Below are 26823 nucleotides of genomic sequence, written 5' to 3'. Positions count from 1 at the left end.
CATGTCAGACTAACTTAATTTCCTTCTATGACAGAATCACTGACTGGGCGGATCAGGGAAATGCTGTAGATATAGTATATCTTGACTTCAGCAAAGCATTTGATAAAGTATCTCATACCATCCTTATTGAAAAAATGACCAAGTATGGAATGGACCAGGCAACTGTTAGGTGGATTCATAACTGGCTTAGTGATCGGACTCAAAGGGTGGTTGTAAATGGCTTCACATCCAGCTGGATGAATGTCTCAAGTGGGTTACCACAGGGCTCTGTCCTTGGTCCTGTATTGTTCAACATCTTTATCAATGATTTAGATGAAGGAATTGAGGGTAAAAGGATTAAATTTGCTGATGACACAAAGCTAGGAGGGATAGCTAATACTAGAGAAGAGAGAGAGATGATTCAAAAAAGACCTAAATAAACTGGAGCAGTGGGCAGCAACTAACAGAATCGTTTTTAACAGGGAAAAATGCAAAGTACTACATCTGGGCAAGAAAAATGAAAAAAGCATATACAGAATGGGAGGAATAGAGCTAAGCGACAGTACATGTGAAAAAGACTAAGGTATACTAATAGATCATAGACTGAACATGAGTCAACAGTGTGATGCAGCAGCAAAAAAGGCAAATACAATTCTGGGATGTATTAACAGAAGCATACAGTCTAGATCACGTGAAGTCATTATTGCACTTTACTCCTCTTTGGTCAGACCTAATCTGGAATACTGTGTCCAGTTTTGGGCACCACATTTTAAAAAAGACATCGACAAACTGGAGCAAGTTCAGAGAAGAGCGACCAGAATGGTGACCGGTCTGCAAGCCATGTCCTATGAGGAACGGTTACAGGATTTGGGTATGTTTAGCTTGCAAAAAAGAAGAATAAGAAGAGACTTAATAGCTGTCTACAAATATCTCAAGGGCTGTCACATTGTAGAAGGATCATCTTTATTCTCATTTGCACAAGGAAAGACTAGAGGCAATGGCTTGAAACTGAATGGGAGGACACACAGATTAGATATTAGAAAAAACTTTTTGACAGGGTGATCAATGAGTGGAACAGGCTGCTATGAGATGTGGTGAGTTCCTCTTAAATGGACGTCTTCAAACAGAGGCTGGACAGACATCTGTTTGAGATGATTTAGTGAATCCTGCTTTGAGAAGGGGGTTGGACCAGATGACCCAGGAGGTCCCTTCCAACTCTGCCATTCTATGATTCTTTGATTTTTGCAAGGCAAGAGACTTCCTGCTTCTACATACAACTAGAGGAATTCAATATAGTGCTGGAAGATGCACCCCTAGATCAGAAGGCACTCGACAACCTACTGGCAAAGAGACGATGATCGACCTGAGTATGACCAATGCCCATGATGGACCAGATTCAAAGCTGCAACGATGTCTTGTTGCTGATATCACTTGGTTGAAAGGGAAGATCTGTACTTTGATATTACTGCATGATATCTCTGCAGTGTTTGAACTTGGAAAGTACGAACCATGAACCAAGACAAACTGACATTGTCAAAGCTGAAATGGACACCAGGAGATGTGGAAGGGGCTGTAGGAGGGCAACAACCCAGAAGCAGGACCGCTACCTCCGCCTTTGTGCAAGGAGGAACAGGAGGAGCACTGCCAGAGCCCTGTAAAATGAACTCCAGCAGGCCACAAATGTGCATGTGTCTGCACAAACGGTTAGAAACCGACTCCATGAGGGTGGTATGAGGGCCTGACGTCCACAGATGTGGGTTGTGCTCACAGCCCAACACTGTGCAGGACGCTTGGCATTTGCCACAGAACACTAGGATTGGCAAAGTCGCCAATGGCGCCCTGTGCTCGTCACAGATGAAAGCAGGTTCACACTGAGCACATGAGACAGACGTGACAGAGTCTGGAGACACCATTGAGAGCGATCTGCTGCCTGCAACATCCTTCAGCATGACCGGTTTGGCAGTGGGTCAGTAATGGTGTGGGGTGGAATTTCTTTGGATGGCCGCACAGTCCTCCATGTGCTCACCAGAGGTAGCCTGACTGCCATTAGGTACTGAGATGAGATCCTCAGACCCCTTGTGATATCATATGCTGGTGCGGTTGGCCCTGGGTTCCTCCTAATGCAGGACAATGCCAGACCTCATGTGGCTGGAGTGTGTCAGCCGTTCCTGCAAGATGAAGGCATTCAAGCTATGGACTGGCCCATTTCACAAAATGTTTACTTCAGACCCAATTTTTTTACTTTCACAAGGGTTACAAGAGAAAATGAACCACAAAATTTGTTGTGAAATTTCTCCTGAGCACGCTGTTTTCCCATATGTGGGGGAAAACCACTGTTTGAGCTCACGGCAGGGTTTGTAAGGGAAGGAGCACCATTTGACTTTTTGAATGTAAAATTTGCCTGAATAAATAGCGGACGCCATATCGCTTTTGGGGAACCCCTGATGTGCCTAAACAGTGGAAATCCCCCACAAGTCACACCATTTTGGAAACTAGAACCATCAGGGAACTTTATGTAGATGTGTTGTGAGCACCTTGAACCCCCAGGTGCTTCACAGAAGTTTATAACATTGAGCCGTAAAAATAAAATTTTAACATTTTTCCCACCAAAATTTTTCAGCCCCCAATTTAGCTTTTTTTGTAAGGTTGCCAGGAGAAATTGCCCCATACCATTTGTTGTGCAATTCCTATTGAGCACGCCGATATCCTATATGTGGGGGAAAACCACTCTTTAGGTGCACGGCAGGGTTTGGAAGGGAAGGAGCACCATTTGACTTTTTGAATGTAAAATTTGCTTGAATAATTAGCGGGCACCATGTCGCGTTTGGGGAGCCCCTGATGTGCCTAAACATTGGAAAGCCCCCCACAAGTGACCCCATTTTGGAAACTACTCCCCTCAAGGATTTTATCCATGGGTATAGTGAGCATTTTGAACCCACAGGTACTACACAGAATTTGATAGGTCGTGATACTGAAAATTTTCATTTTTTTCATGAAAATGTTGGTTTAGCCCCAAATTTAGATTTTTTGCAATGGAGAAGAAAACGGACTCCATAATTTGTTATGCTATTTTTCCCGAACGCGATGATGCCCCATACGTCATCAGAAATTACTGTTAGGCCACACTTCAGGGCTGAGAAGGAACGAGCACTATTTGGCTTTTGGAGCATAGATTTTAGTAGAATAGTTTGTGGGCGACATTTGCGGAGCCCCTAAGGTGCCAGAACAGTAGAAAAAAAAACAGTGACCCCGTTGTAGAAATTACACATCCCATTGAATTCATCTACTGCTGCAGTAACTATTAAGTAGGGGGCATTTGTATTTGGGAGCGCAGAATTCACTTGATTTTATTTGAGGTGGCGGGAGCTATCGCTTTTCCAGAGTCAATGTTCTACCAATAACGTGGGACCCCCTATAGTCCCAGTGACACATGACGGACCTGAGAAGGGACTGGTTTTGTGTGGGATAAATTAGGGGTTTTATTGGTAACATTATGGGGTACATACAGTTATATGAAAAAGTTTGGGCACCCCTATTAATCTTAATGTTTTATAAAAATTGGTGTTTTTGCAACAGCTATTTCAGTTTGATATATGTAATAACTGTTGGACACAGTAATGTTTCTGCCTTGAAATGAGGTTTATTGTACTAACAGAAAATGTGCAATCTGCATTCAAACAAAATTTGACAGGTGCATAAGTATGGGCACCTCACCACAAAAGTGACATTAATATTTAGTAGATCCTCCTTTTGCAAAAATAACAGCCTCTAGTCGCTTCCTGTAGCTTTTAATGATTTCCTGGATGAAGGTATTTTTGACCATTCCTCTTTACAAAACAATTCCAGTTCAGTTAAGTTTGATGGTCGCCGAGCATGGACAGCCCTCTTGAAATGATTCCACAGATGTTCAATGATATTCAGGTCTGGGGACTGGGATGGCCATTCCAGAACATTGTAATTGTTCCTCTGCATGAATGCCTGAGTAGATTTGGAGCGGTGTTTTGGATCATTGTCTTGCTGAAAGATCCATCCCCTGCGTAACTTCAACTTTGTCACTGATTCTTGAACATTATTGTCAAGAATCTGCTGATACTGAGTGGAATACATGCGTCCCTCAACTTTAACAAGATTCCCGGTGCCGGCATTGGCCACACAGCCCCAAAGCATGATGAAACCTCCACCAAATTTTACTGTGGGTAGCAAGTGTTTTTCTTGGAATGCTGTGTTTTTTTGCCGCCGTGCATAACGCCTTTTTGTATGACCAAACAACTCAATCTTGGTTTCATCAGTCCACAGGACCTTCTTCCAAAAAGAAATTGGCTTCTCCAAATGTGCTTTTTCATACCTCAGCCGACTCTGTTTGTGGCGTGCTTGCAGAAACTGCTTCTTTCACATCACTCTCCCATACAGCTTCTCCTTGTTCAAAGTGCGTTGTATAGTTGACCGATGCACAGTGACACCATCTGCAGTAAGTTGATGCTGCAGCTCTCTGGAGATGGTCTGAGGATTGTCCTTGACTGATCTCACCATTCTTCTTCTCTGCCTTTCTGATGTTTTTCTTGGCCTGCCACTTCTGGCCTTAACAAGAACTGTCCCTGTGTTCTTCCATTTCCTTACTATGTTCCTCACAGTGGAAACTGACAGGTTAAATCTCTGAGACAGCTTTTTGTATCCTTCCCCTGAACAACTATGTTGAATAATCTTTGTTTTCAGATGATTTGACAGTTGTTTTGAGGAGCCCATGATGCCCCTGTTCAGAGGAGATTCAAACAGGAGAACAACTTGCAAGTGGCCACTTTAAGTAGCTTTTCTCATGATTGCATACACCTGGCTATGAAGTTCAAAGCTCAATGAGGTTACAAAACCAAAAAAAGTGCTTTAATAAGTCAGTAAAAAGTAGGTAGGAGTATTTAAAACAAGAAAATGATAAGGGTGCCCATACTTATGCACCTGTCAAATTTTGTTTGAATGCAGATTGCACATTTTCTGTTAGTACAATAAACCTCATTTCAAGGCAGAAACATTACTGTGTCCAACAGTTATTACATATATCAAACTGAAATAGCTGTTGCAAAAACACCAATCTTTATAAAACATTAAGCTTAAGATTAATAGGGGAGCCCAAACTTTTTCATAAAACTGTAATTTTTGATTGCTTCTAGAATAAGACTGGATCGACAATCTACGCTGAGAACTTATGGCGGGGTTTCCGTGTAAATCCAACAAAAATACGATTCAGACTAAACCATCAACGGAACCGCCAACCACAAAGAGGTAGATGGTGGCACTTTGGAGCCCATTTGATGTCTGCTCTGGTGGTCTCCATCTTTTTAGGCGCACACATCTATGGTCTTCCACACTTGTGCGCTAAAAAAAGCCTAAAATGATGGTACGCCACTAGAACAGAGACCAGTCCAAAGGGACTCCATCAGCCTCATAAGTGAGTGGCTCCATCTGTTTTTTTTTCTAAATTGCGGTTTTGGTGAATTTACATGTAAACCCCAACGTAAGTTCTCAACAGAGAGCGCAGGATTAACGTGTACCGAGCCTTATTCTAATTTTTTTGGAGGCAGAATGAAGAAATAGACAGCAGTACCAGAATAGTTCTTATTTTTATTTTTTCACGGTTGACCGTGCGGTATAAGTGATAAGGCGGATTTATTCTTTGGGTCGGTACGATTACAGCGGTACCAGATTTATATGGGTTTTTAGTTTTTTAGGTTTTGTTGCTGTCACACAGTAAAAATGCTTTTTTTTTTTTTAATGTAGTAATTTTCGTTGCCATATTCTGAGAGCTGTAACTATTTTATTTTTTGGCAAATATAGCTGTATGATGGCTGATTTTTTGCGAGATGAATTTCTGATTTTTTTGGTACCATTTTGGGGCACATAGTAATTTTTGATTGCTTTTTATTCAGATTTTTCAGACACAGAATGAGCAAAAACTAGCAATTCAGTTATTGTTTTTATTTTTTGCACTTGTTCACCGTGTGGTAAAAGTGATAAGACCGATTTGTCCGTCAGGTCGGTACGATTACAGTGATACCAGATTTATATATTTTTTTATGCTTTGCTATTTTTACAGACTAAAAACAGTATTTTACAAAAAATAATTAGATTTTGCATCGTCGCATACTGAGAGCTGTAACTTTTTCTTATTTTTTTGCCGAATGAGCTACATTATGGCTTGTTTTTTGCGGGACGGTTTGGCGTTTTTATTTATATAGATTTTTTTTTACATACGATTTTTTGATCGCTTTTTACTCACTTTTTTGTGAGTCAGTATGATGAAAAAGCGTCATTTTGGCATGTTTTTTTAACTTTTTTACAGCATTCGCCAAACAGACTAAATAACACTACAGTTTTATAGAGCGAGTCGTTCCAGACGCGGCGATACCAATTATGTGCACGGTTACTTTTTTTTCATCACAAACACTGTGTTTTGAGCCGTGAAACTAATTTTAGTGATTTGTGTGCACTTTGTGTGTTGTTTTTACTTTTTTACATATTTTATTATACTTTTTTTTTTTTACTTTTTCACTGTGGGACATGTGTGATTTTCACTTTGACCACTTGCCTCATACTCTTCAGTACTTCTGTACTCAGCTTATTAATGGATTTCGCAGGCCACTGGTATCTCTGAAAACTTCATCTTGTCCTGCAAAAAACAAGCCGCCATACAGCTCCATAAGTGGAAAAATAAAAAAGTTATAGTTCCCAGAATAAAGCAATGCAAAAATAATGATTTTGTTCTAAAATAAAAAAAAAAAAAGCGCCAAAACATAAAACTTGATATAAATGTGGTATCGCTTTAATCGTACTGACTGCTGCTTCTCAGTTTCTTAGTCATGGTCCAGGCAGTCTTCTGATCAATAGGGAATCGATCAGACAGGCTCATCACTGGCATCAAGAGATTGCAGCAAATGCTATCAAGGTATCTCAATAGTAGTGGTTCACTGACTGTACACTGGGACAGAAAAAGGTTTGCAAGTCAGACCGACAATGAAACTGCTGAGAGACTGGCAGTACTAGTGTCAGGAGGATGAACTGAGAGTTGTTGTCGGTCCCAGAGATACCTAACAGCACAGGAGCAGCACAAGCTAAGGCTGTATTTGAGGTTCTGTAGGATTGGCAGGTCTTGGATAAAGTGAAGTTTGTCATTCGATACGACCAGTTTTAACACTGGTTCAAAGGCTAGTGCATGCGTCCTCTTGCAACAGAAAATGCAGAAAGAAATTCTGAGTTTGCCGTGTAGGCACCACATTCACGAGCTAATTATTGCAAGAGTGTTTGATAAATTGTGGCCGTAATCAACAAGTCCAAATATAAAGTTGTTCTAGAGATTTTTTTCAACTGGATAGAACCAAGTTTTTCCCCTCACCCATGACAGCACACCTGGAGAGAGAGGGATCCGCCCCACCAAGGACAGGAAACCGTCTGAAATAAAAGGGCGGTACCTCTCCCTCGCTTCATTTGGTTTCCTGTCCTTGATGGGGAACCTGTCTGGAAGAAAGAAGACTTACCTGGGGCTGTTCAGGTGTGGAAGAGCAGGCACTGGCCTGTGCACCGCCTTCCAGTCTCCAGAAGCACCGTCCGCAGCTCCCCTGGGTTCCTGCGTCCGAGTGGGCGCACGCGGTGAGGCAGGTTCCGTCCTCACATAGACCGCTGCGCTGCCCTCCCCCTGCCGCTTCTGCCGGCCGCGCAGTAACTTCCGGGTATGACGTGTCTGACGCCATGGCGCGGGGCACTCTGGGAGAGGCGTGCCAGATGATGTCAGGAGGCGGCGCCCGTTCCAAGATGGCGGCGCCCTGTGAAGCGTTCCAGGCCTTTTTTTTTTTCGATGAAGCTCCGGCCTGGGAAGGGGGGGGGGCACCATGAACCGGAGGAGGTGCTGGATGGCCCTATTTTAGGAGGAGGGGGGTTATCCTGAAAGCGTGGTACGCTTCTGAAGCATGGCTGACCAGGATAGCCAAGAGCAGCAGCTAACCCCCCCCCCCCCCCCTCAGCAACAGAAGAAGCAGAGGGATGCCTCTCACACCGACAGCCGCTCGAGCAATCGCAGTGGCAGCCGCAGGAGCAAGGTGTCAAGCGCCTCTGGTCCATCCAGAAAGGAATCATCTGTCCCGCTACAGCCTCCGAATCCGGTACCCGTTTGTGACTTCCAGGGGTGAGTGATCTTCGTGAATGTCACCTTTTAGTAATGGGAAGTCTCTTATGTGCTTCCTTTTATAGGAGCCTAAGAAGAGTAGCGCCAAGCAAAAGCACAGAATGTGTGCCCCATGCCAAACTTCCCTCCCCATAGATTGGCAAAGGCCGCTTTGCCCGAACTGCGTTGCTAAAACTATAGCGGAAAATTCCCTGGATTTCGCATCTAATTTAAAGTCTATAGTCCACGCAGAGGTTCAGGGGTCCCTGAATGGGTTGCTTAGAGGGAAGGAAAGATCCCATAGAGATGTCTCCTCCAACTCTGATTCCTCCCAGTTCGAGGATCTGTGGCTGAGTGATTCATCATCCTCTTCCTCATCGGATAACGGTAGACCCTGTTTTCCCATTGAGAGTACGGACAGACTGGTTAGAGCAGTCAGATCAACCATGGGTCTGGGGGAGGAGAAAGCATTCCAATCCCGGGAAGACATTATGTTTGCTCGCCTTGGAGAAAGAAAGAGGCGCTCCTTTCCGGTAAACACTAAAATTCAGGGCCTCATTGACCGAGAGTGGAAGAGACCAGAAAGATCAGGGGCCTTACCCTCCTTCTCTAAAAGAAAGTACCCCTTCGAAGAGAAGGACTCTGAGCCTTGGGATAAGATCCCCAAAGTTGACGGGACTGTAGCCAGGTCGTCCAAAAAATCTTGCCTGCCCTTGGAGGACTCAGGCGTCCTAAAAGATGCCCTTGATAAAAAGGCTGACTCCTTTCTCTGTCATACTTGGGAAGCTGCAGCAGGAGGCCTGAAGCCAGCTGTAGCGGGCACCTGTGTGGCAAGATCCCTAATGGTGTGGCTCCAACAGTTGGAGGACCAGCTTAAGGATAAAAAGGTCTCTAGGGATAGAATCCTTTCAAATCTACCCCTAATGCAGGCAGCATCGGCCTTCCTGGCGGACTCTTCAGCAGACTCTATCAGGCTTTCAGCTAGAGCAGCAGGTCTATCTAATGCTGACAGACGGGCCTCGTGGCTCAAAGGTTGCCCAGGCGACCTACAGTCAAAGCATAAATTGTGTTCCCTCCCGTGTGATGGTAGACTCCTGTTTGGACAAAAGTTGGAAGACCTTTTAGCAAAGGCGGGCGATAAAAACAAAGGGTTCCCAGGATTTTCAGTGGATTCAAAAAGGTTTGGTTTTCGGAGGAGGAAATTTAATCGGGGTCGCCCTCCAGGAGACAGGAGAAGATGGGAGACCAAGTCCAAAAAGGAGTCGGGCTATATGTTTGGGGGACCGTCCTCAAATACAAAGAGATCCTCCCAATGACGCCATGCCGGAGGTTGGGGGGAGGCTTTCCCACTTTTTTCCAGCTTGGAAAGTAATTACAGCAAACCCCTGGATTTTGAACATTGTAAGTGGTGGCCTGAAGATACGGTTCAGCCAGATCCCTTGTCGGACCTTTGTGGTTACCCCCAAAAGGAAGGTCCAGGAAGAATAGATAACACTGGAAGCATAGATATTAGAGCTAGTAAGGAAACGAGTCCTTCTCGAAGTGCCGATACCACAAAGAGGTAAGGGATTCTATTCCCCTCTGTTCATGATAAAAAAAAAACAACGGGCCCCTAAGGACCATCATCAACCTCAGGAGTCTGAACCAGTTAATAGAAAATCAGACCTTCAAGATGGAGTCAGTGAGCTCGGCAGTGAAGCTCTTACACCACAATTGATTTATGGCAGTAATAGACTTGAAGGATGCATATTATCATGTCCCAATTCATCCAGGCTACCAGAAGTATCTGAGAGTAGCCCTGTTCATTCAGGAAGAGCTGAGGCATTTTCAGCTTGCTGCCCTACCCTTCGGCCTCTCCATAGCCGCAAGAATATTTACAAAACTAATAGCGGAAGTAACAGCCTTTCTACGAATCAAGAACGTAGTTATCGTGCCCTATTTAGACGATTTCTTAATAGTAGGGAAATTAGAAGCCCACTGCTCCAGTCAACTTCTAGAAGTCACGACAGTGTTGCATCAGCTAGGGTGGTTGGTAAATTCCCAAAAGTCAAAACTAACCCCCTCAAGGACCCAGACCTTCCTAGGTCTAATCCTAGACTCTTATCTCCAAGCCTGCTTCCTCCCAGAAGACAAGGTCCGCAAATTGCTCCTTTTAGTCTTGAAAGCCATGCAATCTCCAGTGATGTCCCTAAGAGAGGCAATGTCCGTCCTGGGCTCTATGACGGCCTGTCTCCCAGCAGTCAAATGGGCTCAGGGGCATATGAGACTTCTTCAGTGGGAGGTCCTGTCAGCGCAGCGGTCCTTCAACGGGCATTTAGAAAGCAAGTTCTCTCTCTCCCCAGAAGCTGTAGATTCCCTTTCGTGGTGGACAGACAGGGGAAATCTGACCTCAGGCGTACAGTGGTCCAGACCAGTCGATCGGGTGGTTATGACCGATGCGAGCAGTTCCGGATGGGCGGGTCATCTGGCAGAGCTCTCAATACAGGGTCACTGGACATACCACGAGATGGGGGCATCTTCAAACATAAAGGAGCTTTGGGCAGTAGAGAGATCCCTCATAGGCTTCCTTCCTCACATTCAGGGTCACCACGTCCAGGTCAGACCGACAACCGAACATCAGTAGCCTATGTGAATCATCAGGGGGGAACAAGATCACGCTCTGATGGCTGTGGCAGACAGAATCCTTCATCTGGCAGAGCGACACTTCCCATCCCTCAGTGCCCTTCACATAAAGGGGGTAGAAAACGTAAAAGCAGATTTTCTCAGTTGCCATACCCTAAGACAGGAGGAATGGAGCTTAAACCCGGAGGTCTTCCAACAGATTGTCCAGTTATGGGGGCAGCCAGACATAGACCTGTTCGCCACAAGAGTGAACAGAAAGGTAGACCGATTCTGTTCCTTAAATCCAGCAGAAAGTCCCCATGCCGTGGATGCCCTACAGATCCCTTGGAAGTTCAGGAAGGCCTATGCCTTTCCCCCGTTAGTAATGTTTTCAGTAGTGGTGAGGAAGATTTGGGAGGAAGGCGCAAGGGTAATTCTTATAGCCCCTTTTTGTCCCAAGAGGCCTTGGTTCTCCCTGCTCCGACTAATGTTGGTTTCAGATCCCTGGGTTCTACCAGAGAGGCCGGACCTTCTCATTCAGGGACCAGTATTCCACGCCCAAGCCAGAGGTTTCCATCTTGCGGCGTGGAATTTGAGAGGTCACTACTAAGTAGCAACGGGTTTTCACCAGGATTAGTCTCTACCTTGCTGGGTAGTAGGAAACCAATAACGACAAAAATTTATAATCGAGTCTGGAGTAAATTCCTAGAATTTATAGATACCCCGTTATCAGACAAACCTCCAATCAGGGGAATCCTGGAGTTTCTGCAAAAGGGGCGCGACCTAGGTCTAGCCACGGGGACTCTTAAAGTTCAGGTGTCGGCATTGGGGGCGCTCTTTAATTGTAACTTGGCGGGGAACAGATGGGTCTCAAGGTTTATCAAGTCCTGTGCCAGAGCCAGACCGGTTCGGTCCCTAAGAGTTCCTTCCTGTGACCTGAATTTGGTCTTGAATGCATTTACCAGTGACCCGTTCGAACCCCTACAGGATGTCTCCCTAAGATCCTCACCCTTAAAACCATCTTCTTAGTGGCCTTAACGTCTGCTCGTAGGGTGGGTGACCTGCAGGCCCTTTCGGTTAATCTTCCCTACACACAAATTTATGATGATAGTCACCTTGCGTCCAGATCCAGCATACCTTCCCAAAGTGGTATCTAGATTTCACTGTAACCAGGAGATTGTGCTTCCCTCGTTTTGCAGCAATCCTAAAAACCCAGGGGAAGTTAGATTCCATAACCTAGATGTTAGAAGATCACTACTACAGTACATTAACATGACTAGTGTATGGAGGAAGGACCATTCCTTGTTCCTGGCCTTTCAGGGGAATAGGAAAGGTCACGGGGTGTCCAAGGGTACCATTTCTAGGTGGCTTAGGGAGGCCATTTGTCTAGCATATACGTCCACAGGAGTTCCGGCCCCAGACAATGTCAGGGCTCATTCCACCAGAGCCGTCGCAACCTCCTGGGCGGAAAGGGCCGATGTCTCAATCGATCAGATATGTAGAGCTGCTACTTGGTCTACACCATCCACCTTCTTTAAACACTATTGGTTGGATCTGTCCTCTGACCTTACCTTTTGGTGAAGGGTACTTCAGGCGGTGGTCCCTCCCTTGGCTGCTCATAATTCTCCAAAATTCTCTCCAGGTGTGCTGTCATGGGTGAGGGGAAAACACTGTTACTTACCGGTAGCCGGTTTTTCCTGAGCCCATGACAGCACCCGTAGTGTTCCCTCCCTATTTTTTCTGTTTCTCACACCCTGGTGTGCACTGTTTTGGGTGTTATATATATGTATATATATTGTAGGTGTTGGGTTTATGCCTAACCTCTTTGGGAGGTCCTCTCAATGCTCTGTAAACAACTGAAGCGAGGGAGAGGTACCGCCCTTTTATTTCAGACGGTTTCCTGTCCTTGGTGGGGTGGATCCCTCTCTCTCCAGGTGTGCTGTCATGGGCTCATGAAAAATCGGCTACCGGTAAGTAACCGTGTTCTCCCCTCACCCATGACAGCACCATAGAGAAAGTGGGATCTGCCCCTATTGCTGGACAAGAAGCCAAGAGCACAATATAAAAAGGCAACTCCCACTTCCTCCTTCAAGGTGGTTTCCTGTCCTCTGGATGTAGGAGCCTTGAGTACATGGCTGGAGCAGCCATGAATTATGAAACACAATGGACTGTCTATAGCAACCTCTGTAAGAATAATAGTGAGTACAGGGGCCCAGTCGGGTGCTGAATTGCTAACATCAGTCCAACAGATTCCAATAAATCCCTTTTACTTGGATAGCTTATTGGACTGGTCTGCATTTAACATCCAGATCCCAGTTATCCTTCCTGTTGGAATGGGTCACGGTTGTGCAAGTCCAGTTTCAGGGCTGGGATCATGACTTGGACTGGTTGGTATCTCAGTTGGTTCCAGGTTATCCTTCTAGGGGTTCAGTAACTTAGACATGGCTAGGCTGAACAGAACCAGTATAAGTCCAGTCGATCCTCCCGGTCTGATGTCATAAGATGGACTGCTGAGACAGTTCAGTTCACCCTCCTGGAGGATTAAGAGTGACGGAACAGCAGCCATCACTTCTGGCGAGGGGAACACTGCCTGGTATGGCATGGTGTATCCCCGGGGGACCAAGGCCAGTACAGCATCTCCGGACAGGGGACATGGCCTAGTTGGCTCAGTGTATCCCCTGGGTAGAAAAATCCCTAAGGACATTCCGGAGGGGGAACACTGCCTGGTATGGCATGGTGTATCCCCAAGGCACTATGAAGACCGTTTCAAAAGATTAAAAAATGATGAAACGGCAACTCTGTAATCTATCGGGGGAGGAATCGATGGATAAGTTAAAATGTCTCCTTACCTGTGAGACTCCTGTGGCGAAGAGGGAATCTCTTTACTAGATGAGACAAATGCCTTTCGAAGTGAGGTAAGACCGTTCTGATTATCTCTTAAGCACAGGATGATATGTCCATAAGGTACATAGTTGATAGTATGGAGTCCTAATTACCTTGGTTTAAGACAATCTGAGATTTGACCAATACCACTTGAGGTCTATATCTTTCTGATTGGGTCGCTTCCTTAGGGAAGAAATACAAAAAATGTTGCATTGGGTGATGGTTATCAGTTGGATTCCTGGGGTTTTTCTTTTGCTGAAATATCTAATCTATTTTGCATTTGAACTGTTTTCAACTACCAGTCTTCATGATTGGATTGTATTATTAGCATACACTTAAGTTGTATATTGATGCCATTATAGAGAATAGGATAAATCCTATCATCCCTACATGGTGGATGTGGATTTTTTCTTATATGAAATCACTCAGATCTCTTTTTTACCTGTTCTGGTTGTATCAGCTGTTAGTACATGGCTAGGATACAGTAACCAGAAATTCCCCAAGATGGGAATAGTGAACTATAGGTATCATTTCCGGCTTAAATACATTCCCTTAAGCACGGGAAGGAAACAAAATAAGGGTAGTTTGATTATAATAAAGTACTAGATATTCCAGCTGTTTTTTTGGAAACCCTTTGGCATTCTGGATTCTGGTAGGCTAAATTTACACTTGATAACACAGTGTTAAGTAGATGTTGAGCCATCAGATGATCATTGAGACTAGACGAGTGTCTTATGGTCCAGATCTGGCCTTGGGGGGGCCGCCAATAGAAAAGGTCAATATTGGGGTAGAGTGCCTAATCAAAGCCTTGTTAAAGTTACCAGGGCCCTTGAATTACTTAAACCCCTTCTTCTGTTAACATGCTAGGTTTAGTACCAGTTTCTATATACTTCAGTTGTTTGATAAATTGGGTCCATAATCAACAAGTCTAAATATAAAGTTGTTCTAGAGATGTTTTCAACTACATAAAACCAAGTTTTTGGCTGGAATGGAAGATGTCACAGTTTTAACTGAGCTAGGTCCACTTAAGGAGTGTCTAGTTGAATATTGCACCAACCAGTCAGTACAATGCCATCCAAGAGATGATTACAAGGAATAATTAACACTAGCACTCCTGTTCCATGATTCACTGGCAAACTCAGACATACACATTATAACACTCCAGGCACCTAACATTGGTCCCGATGGATGGCCAAAGTGATATACGCTCTGAAGATCTTCATGTTTTGTTATCAATTTCGTTTAACTTAGTCAAAATGAAAAAAAAACTGTTAATTTTGCACTTTTATTGTCCACTTATACTTGAAAGCTTGGTATCTCTGTCAGATCCCAGCCACATCGCTGCTAAAGGACTTGACATTACTGCAATAACTCATAGCATACAAAGGAATCAAAGCATATGTTGCTGAAGTAGCAATTAAAACTTTCAACAGACACCTGTCGTACCACACTGAGATTATGGTGGGTCTGGCTTTTTGAAAGTGAGGTTCCAACCATAGAAAAGGTTGAGATGATAACGGCTCTGCAGAAGGAAGGCAACAATGTCTGCTCAACTCGCGTGCACCTAGCCAAAGACATTGTGTCACACAAGAAACTTCATGTTGTCCAACTCAAAAAAAACTGTGTGTTGCACTGCAAATAAACCAAGATTTTATTCATCAAGATCCTTGTCTGTGACACACTAATGCAAGTTACAATGATCCAGTCTCAAAAGTCGCCAGATTGAAAATCATGAATGATGCCGTTGACCTGTCCATTGAACTCATGAGTATACTCAATTCATCACTAATAACTCAAGAAGACCTGAAGCAGTTTTTCTCCAGTGTGTGGAGAAGCATTGCTATGATTATCCTGAACCAAATAAAGCGTGTTTCGTTAAAAAAAAGCGAAACTACTGTAAAGTTTGATATTTACTTTGCTGCAAGACATTTATTGCAATTGTTAATTTTGTGATTGTTTACTGGCAGCTCAATGTTACGAAATTTTGTGTACGTTACAGTCACACCAAAGAGAGTGATTCCCTGGGGTGAGACCTAAAAATTTGCACAAAAATGTTTTCATTGCCTCCCTAATACATATTACGAAAGAAACATATTTTTTTTTTGTGTTGGATGACCTAGTGATAAAGCTTCTCGTGTGCACAAGGTCTTCGGCAAGCTGCACATGAGTTGAGCAGACATTGTTGCCTTCCTTATGCAGAGCCAGTACCATCTCAAACTTTTCTGTGGTTGGAACCTCATTGTCAAAAAAACACCATAATCTCACTAAGGTACCACAGGTGTCCGTTGAAAGTTTTTATTACTGCCTCAGCAACAGGCGCATTGATTTCTTTGTATGTTACAAGTTCTTGTAGTAGTACCAAATTATTTCACGGTAATGTGGCTGAGATCTAACAAAGGTGCCAAGCCTTCACGTATAAGTGGAGTGTAAAACTGTTAAATTGACTGATAGTTTTTAACTTTGTCAAAGTTAAACAAAATTGATGATGAAATATGAAGATCTTCAAAGCATATATAATTTTGCCCATCCATCTGGCCCAATGGTAGGTTCCTGGAGTGTTGATGTGTACGTCTGGGTTTGCTGGCAAACCAAGTAACAGGAGTGGCAGTGTTAACAATTTCTTGTAATTATCTCTTGGATGGCATTGTGCAAGCTGTTTTTTGCAAAATTCAACTACACACTTCTTAAGTGGACCTACTGTAGTTCAGTTGAAACAATGTCATCTTCCATTCCAGCTGAAAATTTGATTTTATCCAGTTGATCCCAGGCAGCCAAAAATGTCTAGAACAACTTTATATTTGGACCTGTTGATTACGGCCTCAATTTTTCAAACACGCTTGCAATAATTAGCTCATGAATGTTGTGGCTACATGGCAAACTGAGTAGTTCTTTCTGCAGTTTCTGTTGCAAGAGGACGCACGCACCAGCCTTTGTACCAGTCTAGTCGAATGACATAAACTTCACTTTATCCAAGAGCTGCCAATCCTGCAGAACCTCAATCATACCCAACAGCACTCCTAGCTAAGGCTATCTCTGGGATGGACAACAACTTCAGTTCCTCCTCCTGACAATAGTACTGCCAGTCGCTCAGCAATTTCATTGCAGGTCTGATTTGCAAACCTTTTCCCGTCCTATTTTACAGTCAGTGGACCACTGGTATCGAAGGAAGCTTTGATAACATTTACTGCAATCTCAAGCCTGTCTAATAGTCTCATGTTGAATAGGGAATCTATCTGAATCATTGCAAGAGACTGAGAAGCAGCAGCAAAAAGGTCACCTTTCTGTCACTGGTATTAGTTCTGTTTAGAGCTGCATCAACTTCCGGAGTCACAATGTTGAGAGGTCTTAGACTTGCGTTTCTTGGACTAAAATGCCCTTCACCCTTATAACTATCGTTTTTGGAAGCGCTTTTGTCGCTGCTACTGCAAAGTTAAGCCGATGCTATCGACTGCTGAACTAGCTCAGTTTCCTTTTTTCTTTGTTTTGCTTCCTTTCCTCAACATTGGCCAGCTTTCTGTCTAATTTTCCCTTGCTTTCACAACAACCTTCTTCTCTTTGAGCAAGCAAAAAGTCACGGTCTCCTTGAAGTTTTAAAAGTTTCATGGCATCAGCATGAGAGACATTAAACAAGTCATCAAGTTTATTAACAAATTCCTTCTCATTGGATTCTTGTGTTTTGGTTTGCCATTTAGCTTTCTTCTTGAGACTCTTCCATTGACTAAACAGACTCATCACCTTACTGATCACGTGATATTGTTGCGTGGTAGGATATTTGTTTTCCCCAGAACCGAAGTACTTCGTTAGCTGCGACGGTACCACTGGTCCATGTTGGTTGCACTTCTGTACAGTGCAGGAAATTAAACCTGGCCAACACCTGCCGATTTGATGACAGCTTGAAACCGGTAATACTGCCCTGTCCCTCCAATTAACCACATTCCTCTTACACTTCAATTTGAAGAAGCCATATTTTTCTGACAACAGTGACTAAACCTGTGGGATACCTAAATGGCAAACATAAAACCACATTTCATTTAAGTTTGATACATTACTGCTAGGGATGAGCGGATTCCTGTATATTTGGCTGTGCACCTTCTCCTTTGTCATTAGCAACCTATGCTAATGACTAAGGGAGGGGCTAAAACCCGCAGAGTTTGTTGACTGTCCTACACTGAGCCTTTCAACAAACTTTATTGGCTAGGGCGGTGAATGGAGCACTACTGCACATGCTCGCCCTCCGGTCCATTCACTTCCAGTGTGGGCTGGACAGTGGCGGAATACTCAGGGATTCATGTATCCCTACCCTAAATGCTGCAAATCCCTCTAATATCGCTCATCAACAATTGCAAATTACTATTATAAATTAAGGTAAGTGAATTTCAGGCGAAAATGTAATTGGACAGTAAAAGACACAATGGGAGTGGTGTAGGGTGCTGCATAAATATTGAGAGATCAGAGTTACCTAAAACAGTGAAAAATACTGAATGTTGTCTGTAATCTGGCAAATTTACTTTGAAACAGGAAATATAAACTAATCATAATAAATATTCTTTACAAATAAATAAATTGGAGAGAGTTTCAAAGAGCAGTGGGGTCCTTATTGCTGCTGTATATTAAAACTACCCAAATCCTATTTTAACAGCTATTAAGTGTTCAATGGCTAACATTGAGCCACCTTTTAAACACAACCAAAATAAACTGTTTTTTAAAGGATATTACAGATCATTGTGTAACAATTATAGGGGGTGAAACTTTAAATAAAATCAATTTTTATTTTTTCTATAGAACACATTGTCACTCTAATGAAAAAAAATGTTATATATGCACACACGCACACACACATATATACTATATGTGCGCACAGACACACACATGTATTTTTGAGCCCAGTGGGTGCTCATACTTTGTTATTCTTCTCTGCAGAGCTAGCTGTGAATTACTATCGCTTAATAGGATCACCCACTAGACTCATGCTTACAACACAAGGCATGTTAATGACTACAATAGCAGATTTCCTAAAGCTTTTCTTAGAAAAGTACAGTATATATAATTTTTTTTCCACTATTCCTATTCTGTGACATATTGCCTGCAGGTGAAGCTTTCTTTTATCTTTTTGATATGAACTATCTACAGGGAATATCTCATGTATTTATTCTTATTCAATGTTAATATGTGGATTATATTTTTGGATTAATGAAATTTATAAAAATATTTAGATTTGAGAGTCCTCAGTGGTTGATACCTTTTAATGGCTAACTGAAAAGATGGTAACAAATTGCAAGCTTTCAAAACTACTCAGGTCTCTTCTTCAGGCTAGTATACCACAAAATATATTCTATTGAAATAGTTCATAGATAAGGAGTGTGAAAGTTTTATTATCCTGTGATTGAGGTCTGGTCCAGGGTTGTGATGACCCCACAGATCTAATGAGCACATTCCTTAGTTGATGTAGAATGTCATAAATCCATGCGACACATTCATTCCTGCTCTGAAGGTGTCAAAGAAATTTGTAAAGAGGTCAGCCATTTCCTCCTGTTCCAGTTTTTCTAGCAAACTAACCAGCACTTTTGACCATACAATACATGCTGGGGAAGCACATGTGACCAGACCTTTTAATCCGCCTCCTCCAATTGTAAAATGGCTCACGTGGGAAAGCTGATTTTCTATTGGAGGAGGATGATTCAGGTCTGGTCACATGTTCCTTCATCAATAGCCACTTTATGGACAGAAGTGCTGGTCATTTGGAAGAAAACTGCACTAACAATATGAAGTGGCCATCAACTTCAAATTACTCCTTTTACATCTACACATTTTACAGTGGCTTCAGAATTAATTGAAGCAGAAGGCATATGACTGTCTCTTGAAAATACTTTTCAAAATAGAAATGCAAGACCAAGTGGTGTTGGTTTCTGACATGTACTTTGCATCTTTCAGGTGGATAACCGTAGAGCAGAAATGGAATGCAAGCTGATCGGTATGAAAGTTCAGTACCAGTCGCTTCAGAAACAACATGCTTTCTCCAGACAGCAAATGCACCGAATGAAGGTATAGTTGTAATGTTAATGGGAGTCTGTCAGCGCAAAATAAATGTTAAAACCATGTGTAGGCGTTCAGTGCACCCTTGGAATGGCCAAACTGTTAACCGCACCTTCCCTACTTCATTATTGTGCATTGATCGGATTAAAAGTTCTTGTTTCACAGGAGGAAATGAATGGAAACCAGTTGGTGAGAAGGTGCACTGAACTGTTTGACCATGCCAAGGATACAATTTGTCAACACATAAAGACTGTTCAAACCAAGCAAAGGTGATTGTGCAGATTTGAACAGTCATTGATTTCCTTTAACTAAGCATTGCCAGCAACGGTGTGTTTAAATTCATTTCAAATGCCTTCTCACAATCAATATTCTCGCTGGTTATTGCACTTTATCCCAACTCAGTTACATCTTTACATTTCCTGTCAGTACATGCACTAATGTGTATGTAGGAAGTCAGTCTGACTTCCTGTGAACTTCATGATGATATAATTATCGGCTCTAAGACTGCTGTGCAATTTAAGCTATATTTGAAGAGTTATGAATTATTCTAAAAGAAAAACTGTCTTTGCTGCCCATTGTTACCAATGATGAAGCAGCCTTCATTTTATATTCTGCTTAAAAAAAAAAGAAAACTTTGCTATGGGCCAGTAGTTTTTCTTTTATTTGTTGTTGACCACGGCACTCCGTGGGATACTTTTATGGGCATAGATGAACTAGGCATACCAGTAAAGATGATGACATTGGGCCTGATTCATCAAAGCTTTTACGCCAGTTAAAAGCTTTGAAAAATGGGCGTGGTTAGCCATGAGCCTGTAAAGGTGCACTCTTTTAGGCCCCTCTACTCCATCCAGGAAAAAAATCACAGGCAAACCTTATTTTATCATGGGCAAAGTTGGCAAAAATACGAGATCCTCATCCTGTGCCCCATCTCACCGGGGAGACATTGAAAGCTTCCTACGCCCGCATAAAGCCACTACAGGACCTGCAGACGGTGGGGCACTCAGCGACTGGAAGCGAAGCAGGCCGGAGCTTTCCCCTACCTCACCACAAAGATCTCCCTTTCATCACCGTCCGGATCCTGCTGCGACCACAGAGGTAACTCACCTGGCCGTCTGCTGTCCTTGTGATGCCTCTAGCTCTCCATGTCTGCCCCCAACTCTTACCTGTGCTGCCCCGCAAGATGGCCACCAACTATGTGAGGAAATACGTTCGCCTCCGCCCCAGTCTCCAGTCCTGGAGACTGCTTCCTCCTCACTTCTGGTGCCTGGAGGGAACTCTCGATCTGATCCCCATGCTGTGAGAGTGACGACTGCATGCTGACTCCACGCTGTCTTCCACCTCCGCACAAGAAGGCTGCTATTACCGTGCGGAAAAGAAGCAGGATAGTGCATCCACATGTAAAACTCCTCAGACTTCTCCCTCTGCCCTTGAGTCTGAGCTGGGGCCCTTCACTCCTGCTTTGGGAGTTCACCATACATCAGGGGCGCTGGCTGCTGCTCCCTGCGGCCGTACTGATTCAACTCTTCCACATTTTCTTAAAGGGAACAACACTCCCTATTCCTTCTCAACAATTTCAGCTAAGGATCCCTGGGCTCCTGTGCTGTACTGTTAAATCTACTGGTGATCATTCATGTTTTCCAGCATATTTAGAGGAGGTTATTCTGTCATGGTCTCCACTCTTCTTCCCCCAATAGGGTGGGAGCCCAAGTCGTTGTCTTGTACAACCTCTATGCTCCCGTGTTACAAAGTTTCCTTCTTAGTTTATGCTGGAGTATCTATCTTACTGCTTCTGCTTTGTACTGTTGATATTGGTTTATCTTGTTTGTCACCCCTCCCCTTCTGTTTCCAATGTGAATATAGTCGCCTTCCTGTTTGGACATGCAGCAGTTGGCCATATAAGTCAAACGCACACTCAGAACTACTATGGCGAACTTAAACATCATATCCTTAAATGCAAAAGGACTAAATACCCCCAAAAAGTGAGCTCAGATCCTTCACCACTTCCACAGCCGCAAAGCACACCTCATTTGCATCTAAGAAACCCATTTTAAGGTAAACCACTTCCCTACTATGAGAAATAAATGTTACACAACCTGGCACTTTGCCAACAACCTCATCTCACGCTCAAAAGGGGTTTCCTAGTTACTGGGAAAGTCCACCTAACCACGGACATGTGGACAAGTGATTGTGGGCAGTGACAGTACATCTCGCTGACGGCACACTAGGTTAATATAGTGGAAGCCGGGACCCAGTCGGATCTTGGGACGGAACACGTCCTCCCGACACCGAGGATTGCAGGCCCTGGGTTAATTAGGGTTGCCCCCACATTCTACAGCTCCTGCACCACCTCCTACTCTTCAGCCTCCATCTCCGAAATGACCACATCAGTCACAGGGTGGAAGCACTGCCTCGACCAAGTGGCAACAGGCTGTGCTGAAGCTTATATGCTTAGGTGACAAACCGCATAACACTGAAGAGTTGTGGACAGCTCTGAAAAAGCAGGCAGATCTGTGGATGACACCGCTGAACCTACAGCCAGTCATGATCATGTGTGACAATGGTCAGAACCTGGTGGTGGCTCTGAGGTGAGGCGAGCTCACACACGTACCATGCCTGGCCCATGTGCTTAACCTTGTGGTTCAGGTGTTTCTCAAACCTACCCGAATCTGCTTGTCAAAGTACGCCGCCTGTGTGCCCATTTTAGAAAGTCAGCTACAGCTTCCGCCACCCTTGCCGTGTTTCAGCAGCGTTTGCAGCTTCCAGGTCACCAACTGGTCTGCGATGTCCCCACGCTTTTGAACTCTACATTGCAGATGTTGGGAAGGATTTGTGAGCAGAAGAGGGTAGTTGTTGAGTTCCAGCATCAACAAGGCCATCGGTATTCAGGGCAGACTCCACACACAAAACCTCAGGAGTGGACATGGATGTCAGACATTTGCACCATCCTCCAAAACTTGCATTTGCCGTCTGGAGAAAGATGGTGAGTGGCGATGACACAATAATTAGCGTCTCTAACCTGTTTCTCTCTCTTCTGAAACGCTCTCTGCTCACAGTTAAAGAGGAAGCATTGCAGGCGGAGCACGATGAGATGGAGCAAGGAACCATGCAGGGTGATTACACACAGCGCAGCCTCATCTCATCCCAACGTGGATTGGGTGACAGTGAGGAAGTACAGGAGCTAGTTTTTTGCGCTATAGACGGTACTACCTGCACAACTGTGATACCGTATGTTTAGCGTGGATGGCCTGAGGATAGGGAGGAAGAGGAAGATGAGGAGGAGAGCATGGTCAAGTCGTTCTCTTGGTGAGGACATGGAAGTCTTGCCTCTTTGCAGTCTGGCACACATGGCTGAGTTTGTTACGCTGCTTTTTGTAATGCACGCGCCCGGACTGACTAGCGTGTGCGTGTATATGTAGTAATTCCACTGGACCGTACCGGAGAGTGAATGCCTGGAGGGGCGTAATTAAGTATTCACCTGATCCGACCAAGGTCGCACGACGGCATACGACACCAGTGCACCAAGGAGGAACTGAGCAGAGGGACCAGGTGCTACTCCAGGTCAGACCCCAGACACGGCTGTTGACCCACACCGGGGAATACAGGAACAGGCAGGTTAGGCTGGCACACAGACTGGTGGGTATAGGCAGACACGGCTGGTATGCAGACGGGTGGATGCTGGCAAGCACGACTGGTATGCAGGCAGGGAGGTATGACAGGTTGGAGCACAGAGTGGATAGGACCCAGTACAGACTGGGACTCGGGAACAGAACCGCAGATGCGGTGGACATACACAGCAGAGTGAGGCCACCCGGAGCGGCGAGCAAGAGCAGAGCAAGAGGAGACCGCCTGGAGCCATGAACGAGAGTAGAGCAGGACGAGGCCGTCTGGAGCGGTGAGCGAGAGTGGAGCAGGACGAGGCCGCCTGGAGCAGTGAGCAAAGGGTCAGAGCAGAGCGAGACTGCCGGAGCAGTGAGCAAAAGGGTCAGAGCAGAGCGAGACTGCCGGAGCAGTGAGCAAAAGGGTCAGAGCAGAGCGAGACTGCCGGAGCAGTGAGCAAAAGGGTCAGAGCAGAGCGAGACTGCCGGAGCAGTGAGCAAAAGGGTCAGAGCAGAGCGAGACTGCCGGAGCAGTGAGCAAAAGGGTCAGAGCAGAGCGAGACTGCCGGAGCAGTGAGCAAAAGGGTCAGAGCAGAGCGAGACTGCCGGAGCAGTGAGCAAAAGGGTCAGAGCAGAGCGAGACTGCCGGAGCAGTGAGCAAAAGGGTCAGAGCAAAGCGAGACTGCCGGAGCAGTGAGCAAAAGGGTCAGAACAGAGCGAGACTGCCGGAGCAGTGAGCAAAAGGGTCAGAGCAGAGCGAGACTGCCGGAGCAGTGAGCAAAAGGGTCAGAGCAGAGCGAGACTGCCGGAGCAGTGAGCAAAAGGGTCAGAGCAGAGCGAGACTGCCGGAGCAGTGAGCAAAAGGGTCAGAGCAGAGCGAGACTGCCGGAGCAGTGAGCAAAAGGGTCAGAGCAGAGCGAGACTGCCAGAGCAGTAAGCAAAAGGGTCAGAGCAGAGCGAGACTGCCGGAGCATTAAGCAAAAGGGTCAGAGCAGAGCGAGACTGCCGGAGCAGTGAGCAAAAGGGTCAGAGCAAAGCGAGACTGCCGGAGCAGTGAGCAAAAGGGTCAGAACAGAGCGAGACTGCCGGAGCAGTGAGCAAAAGGGTCAGAACAGAGCGAGACTGCCGGAGCAGTGAGCAAAAGGGTCAGAGCAGAGCGAGACTGCCGGAGCAGTGAGCAAAAGGGTCAGAACAGAGCGAGACTGCCGGAGCGGTGAGCAAAAGGGTCAGAGCGAGACTGCCGGAGCGGTGAGCAAAAGGGTCAGAGCGAGACTGCCGGAGCGGTGAGCAAAAGGGTCAGAGCGAGACTGCCGGAGCGGTGAGCAAAAGGGTCAGAGCGAGACTGCCGGAGCGGTGAGCAAAAGGAGCAGAGCGAGACTGCCGGAGCGGTGAGCAAAAGGGTCAGTGCAGAGCGAGACTGCCGGAGCGGTGAGCAAAAGGGTCAGGGCAGAGCGAGACTGCCGGAGCGGTGAGCAAAAGGGTCAGGGCAGAGCGAGACTGCCGGAGCGGTGAGCAAAAGGGTCAGGGCAGAGCGAGACTGCCGGAGCGGTGAGAAAAAGGGTCAGGGCAGAGCGAGACTGCCGGAGCGGTGAGCAAAAGGGTCAGGGCAGAGCCAGACTGCCGGAGCGGTGAGCAAAAGGGTCAGGGCGGAGCGAGACTGCCGGAGCGGTGAGCAAAAGGGCCAGAGCGAGACTGCCGGAGCGGTGAGCAAAAGGGTCAGAGCGAGACTGCCGGAGCAGTGAGCAAAAGGAGCAGAGCGAGACTGCCGGAGCGGTGAGCAAAAGGGTCAGGGCAGAGCGAGACTGCCGGAGCGGTGAGCAAAAGGGTCAGGGCAGAGCGAGACTGCCGGAGCGGTGAGCAAAGGGGCAGGGCAGAGGAGGCAGGGCTCTGTTCACATGGAACAGACTGGAAGGGAAAGGCAGAACCAGATGCACACAAGATACTTGCAATGAAGTAGCGAGTGGACTCTAAACTCACAAACGGAAGTACAGCGACAACGAGTAGGAGTTAGGTGCAGGTTCAGAATCTTCAGAAAAAGGGAAGGTACGGACATAGAGAAAAACCGGAGACAGGTTAGGAGACAGTTCATACAGGAACTGTTATTGCAACAAATACAGGAACGAGCCAAGGTAAAGCCAAGTGCTGGTTCTGACAATGCAGGAGAAAGGGAAGGTACGGACATAGAGAAAAACAGGAAGCAGGTTAGGAGACAGTTCAGACAGGAACTGTTACTGAAGCGAGATACAGGAGCGAGTCTGGGTATGCGGCCCCCAGAGGGCGGGACGAACAGGCTAAGAGCGTGTTCACACGGGCCTGGAAATACAGCCTCCAGGAAAGGCAGAAAGACAGCTGGCGAGAGTGCACAGACAGGACACAGTTCAGACATGAGAACTGATACCGCAAGGCAGGAAACATAGACAGGACCTGGCACATCAGTGACTAGCAGCCAACTGACAGAACAAGATGCTAAGGCATGGATTCCAAGGAGGAGCTGGTTTAAATACCAGGTGACAGACCGCAATAGGCTGAGGACGCATTAGGGGTGTGTCTGCAGCAGCTACAAGAAACAGTTAGTTCGGCGGGCGTCGCCCTAAGCAGCCAGAGCAGAGCAAAGCAGACAGTATGGAAAGAAGCCAGAGTGGCAGTCTGGACTGGAAATCAAGTGCGCGCTCTTGCACAGTGGGAGATCGACCACTATGCAAGGACGCCGCCAGGTATGTTACAGTACCCCCCCTTACACCCCCTCTTCTTCAGGCCTGCCAGAATCTTCCGCAGGGAATTTGAGGGCCAATCCTTCTCTTCAAGGAGATTACTTCTACTGTCCACAGGAAGAGACAAAACTGGTCTCATCTGGGTAGCTAGGATGCTACCTCCTATCCAGCCATCCTCAGCACCAGACGAAATGGGTGGAGTACCAGGAACAGCACACAAGGAATTCTCTTTCCACCTATTATCAGGTAGCACCCCAGAGGGTTCAGGAGACAACTGGAAGTCCTCCGCCGGGTTGGAGGGGTGCACAGACTCGAGGGTAACCTCTGCTTCGGGGTACATCTTGTCAAGCTCACAGGATGAAATGAGCGAGGTATCAGGTACAAGGTGTAAAAAAGTCACTGTCCCTTTGTTATCTGGTGGTACCCCAGAGGATTCAGAAAACAACTGGAGGTCCTCCGCCGGGTCGGAGGAGTGCAGAGACTTGGTGGTAACCTCTGCTTCGGAGTACACTAGGTCGGACTCACTGGACGAATCGGGCGAGGTATCAGGTACAGAGTATTGGAAAGTCTCTGTCCATTCGCTACCAGGTAGCACCCCGAAGGGTTCAGGAGACAACTGGAGGTCCTCCGCCTGGTCGGAGGGTTGTAGAGACTCGGGGGTAACCTCTGCTTCGGAGTACACTAGGTCGGACTCACTGGACGAAACGGGCCAGGTATCAGGTACTGGGTGTAGGGAAGTCTCTCTCCATTTGTCAACAAGTGGTATCTCGGAGGATTCAGGAGGCAACAGGGGGTCCTCCGCCAGGTTGTAGAGGTGCACGGACTCTGAGGTAATCACTGCTTCGGAGTACACTTGGACAGGCTCACCGGGTTA

The 26823-nt window shown here is 45.7% G+C and overlaps 1 protein-coding gene across 10 annotated transcripts in view; it reads left to right on the top strand.

Annotated features, from left to right (window-relative positions):
• SPDL1 (spindle apparatus coiled-coil protein 1) overlaps positions 1–26823 on the top strand; it is a 466199-nt gene that overhangs the window by 297730 nt on the left and 141646 nt on the right. For all 10 annotated transcript variants that reach the window (XM_073651106.1, XM_073651101.1, XM_073651105.1 and 7 more), the window contains one exon: positions 19541–19651. In XM_073651106.1, the coding sequence (XP_073507207.1) occupies positions 19541–19651 (111 nt within the window). The remainder of the gene's footprint in view (positions 1–19540; positions 19652–26823) is intronic.

This window comes from Phyllobates terribilis, unplaced genomic scaffold, assembly GCF_046119375.1.
Source record: "Phyllobates terribilis strain yellow unplaced genomic scaffold, ASM4611937v1 Scaffold_11__3_contigs__length_659146591, whole genome shotgun sequence".
Lineage (NCBI taxonomy): Eukaryota > Metazoa > Chordata > Amphibia > Anura > Dendrobatidae > Phyllobates > Phyllobates terribilis.
This window is presented reverse-complemented; position numbering and strand designations above follow the sequence as displayed.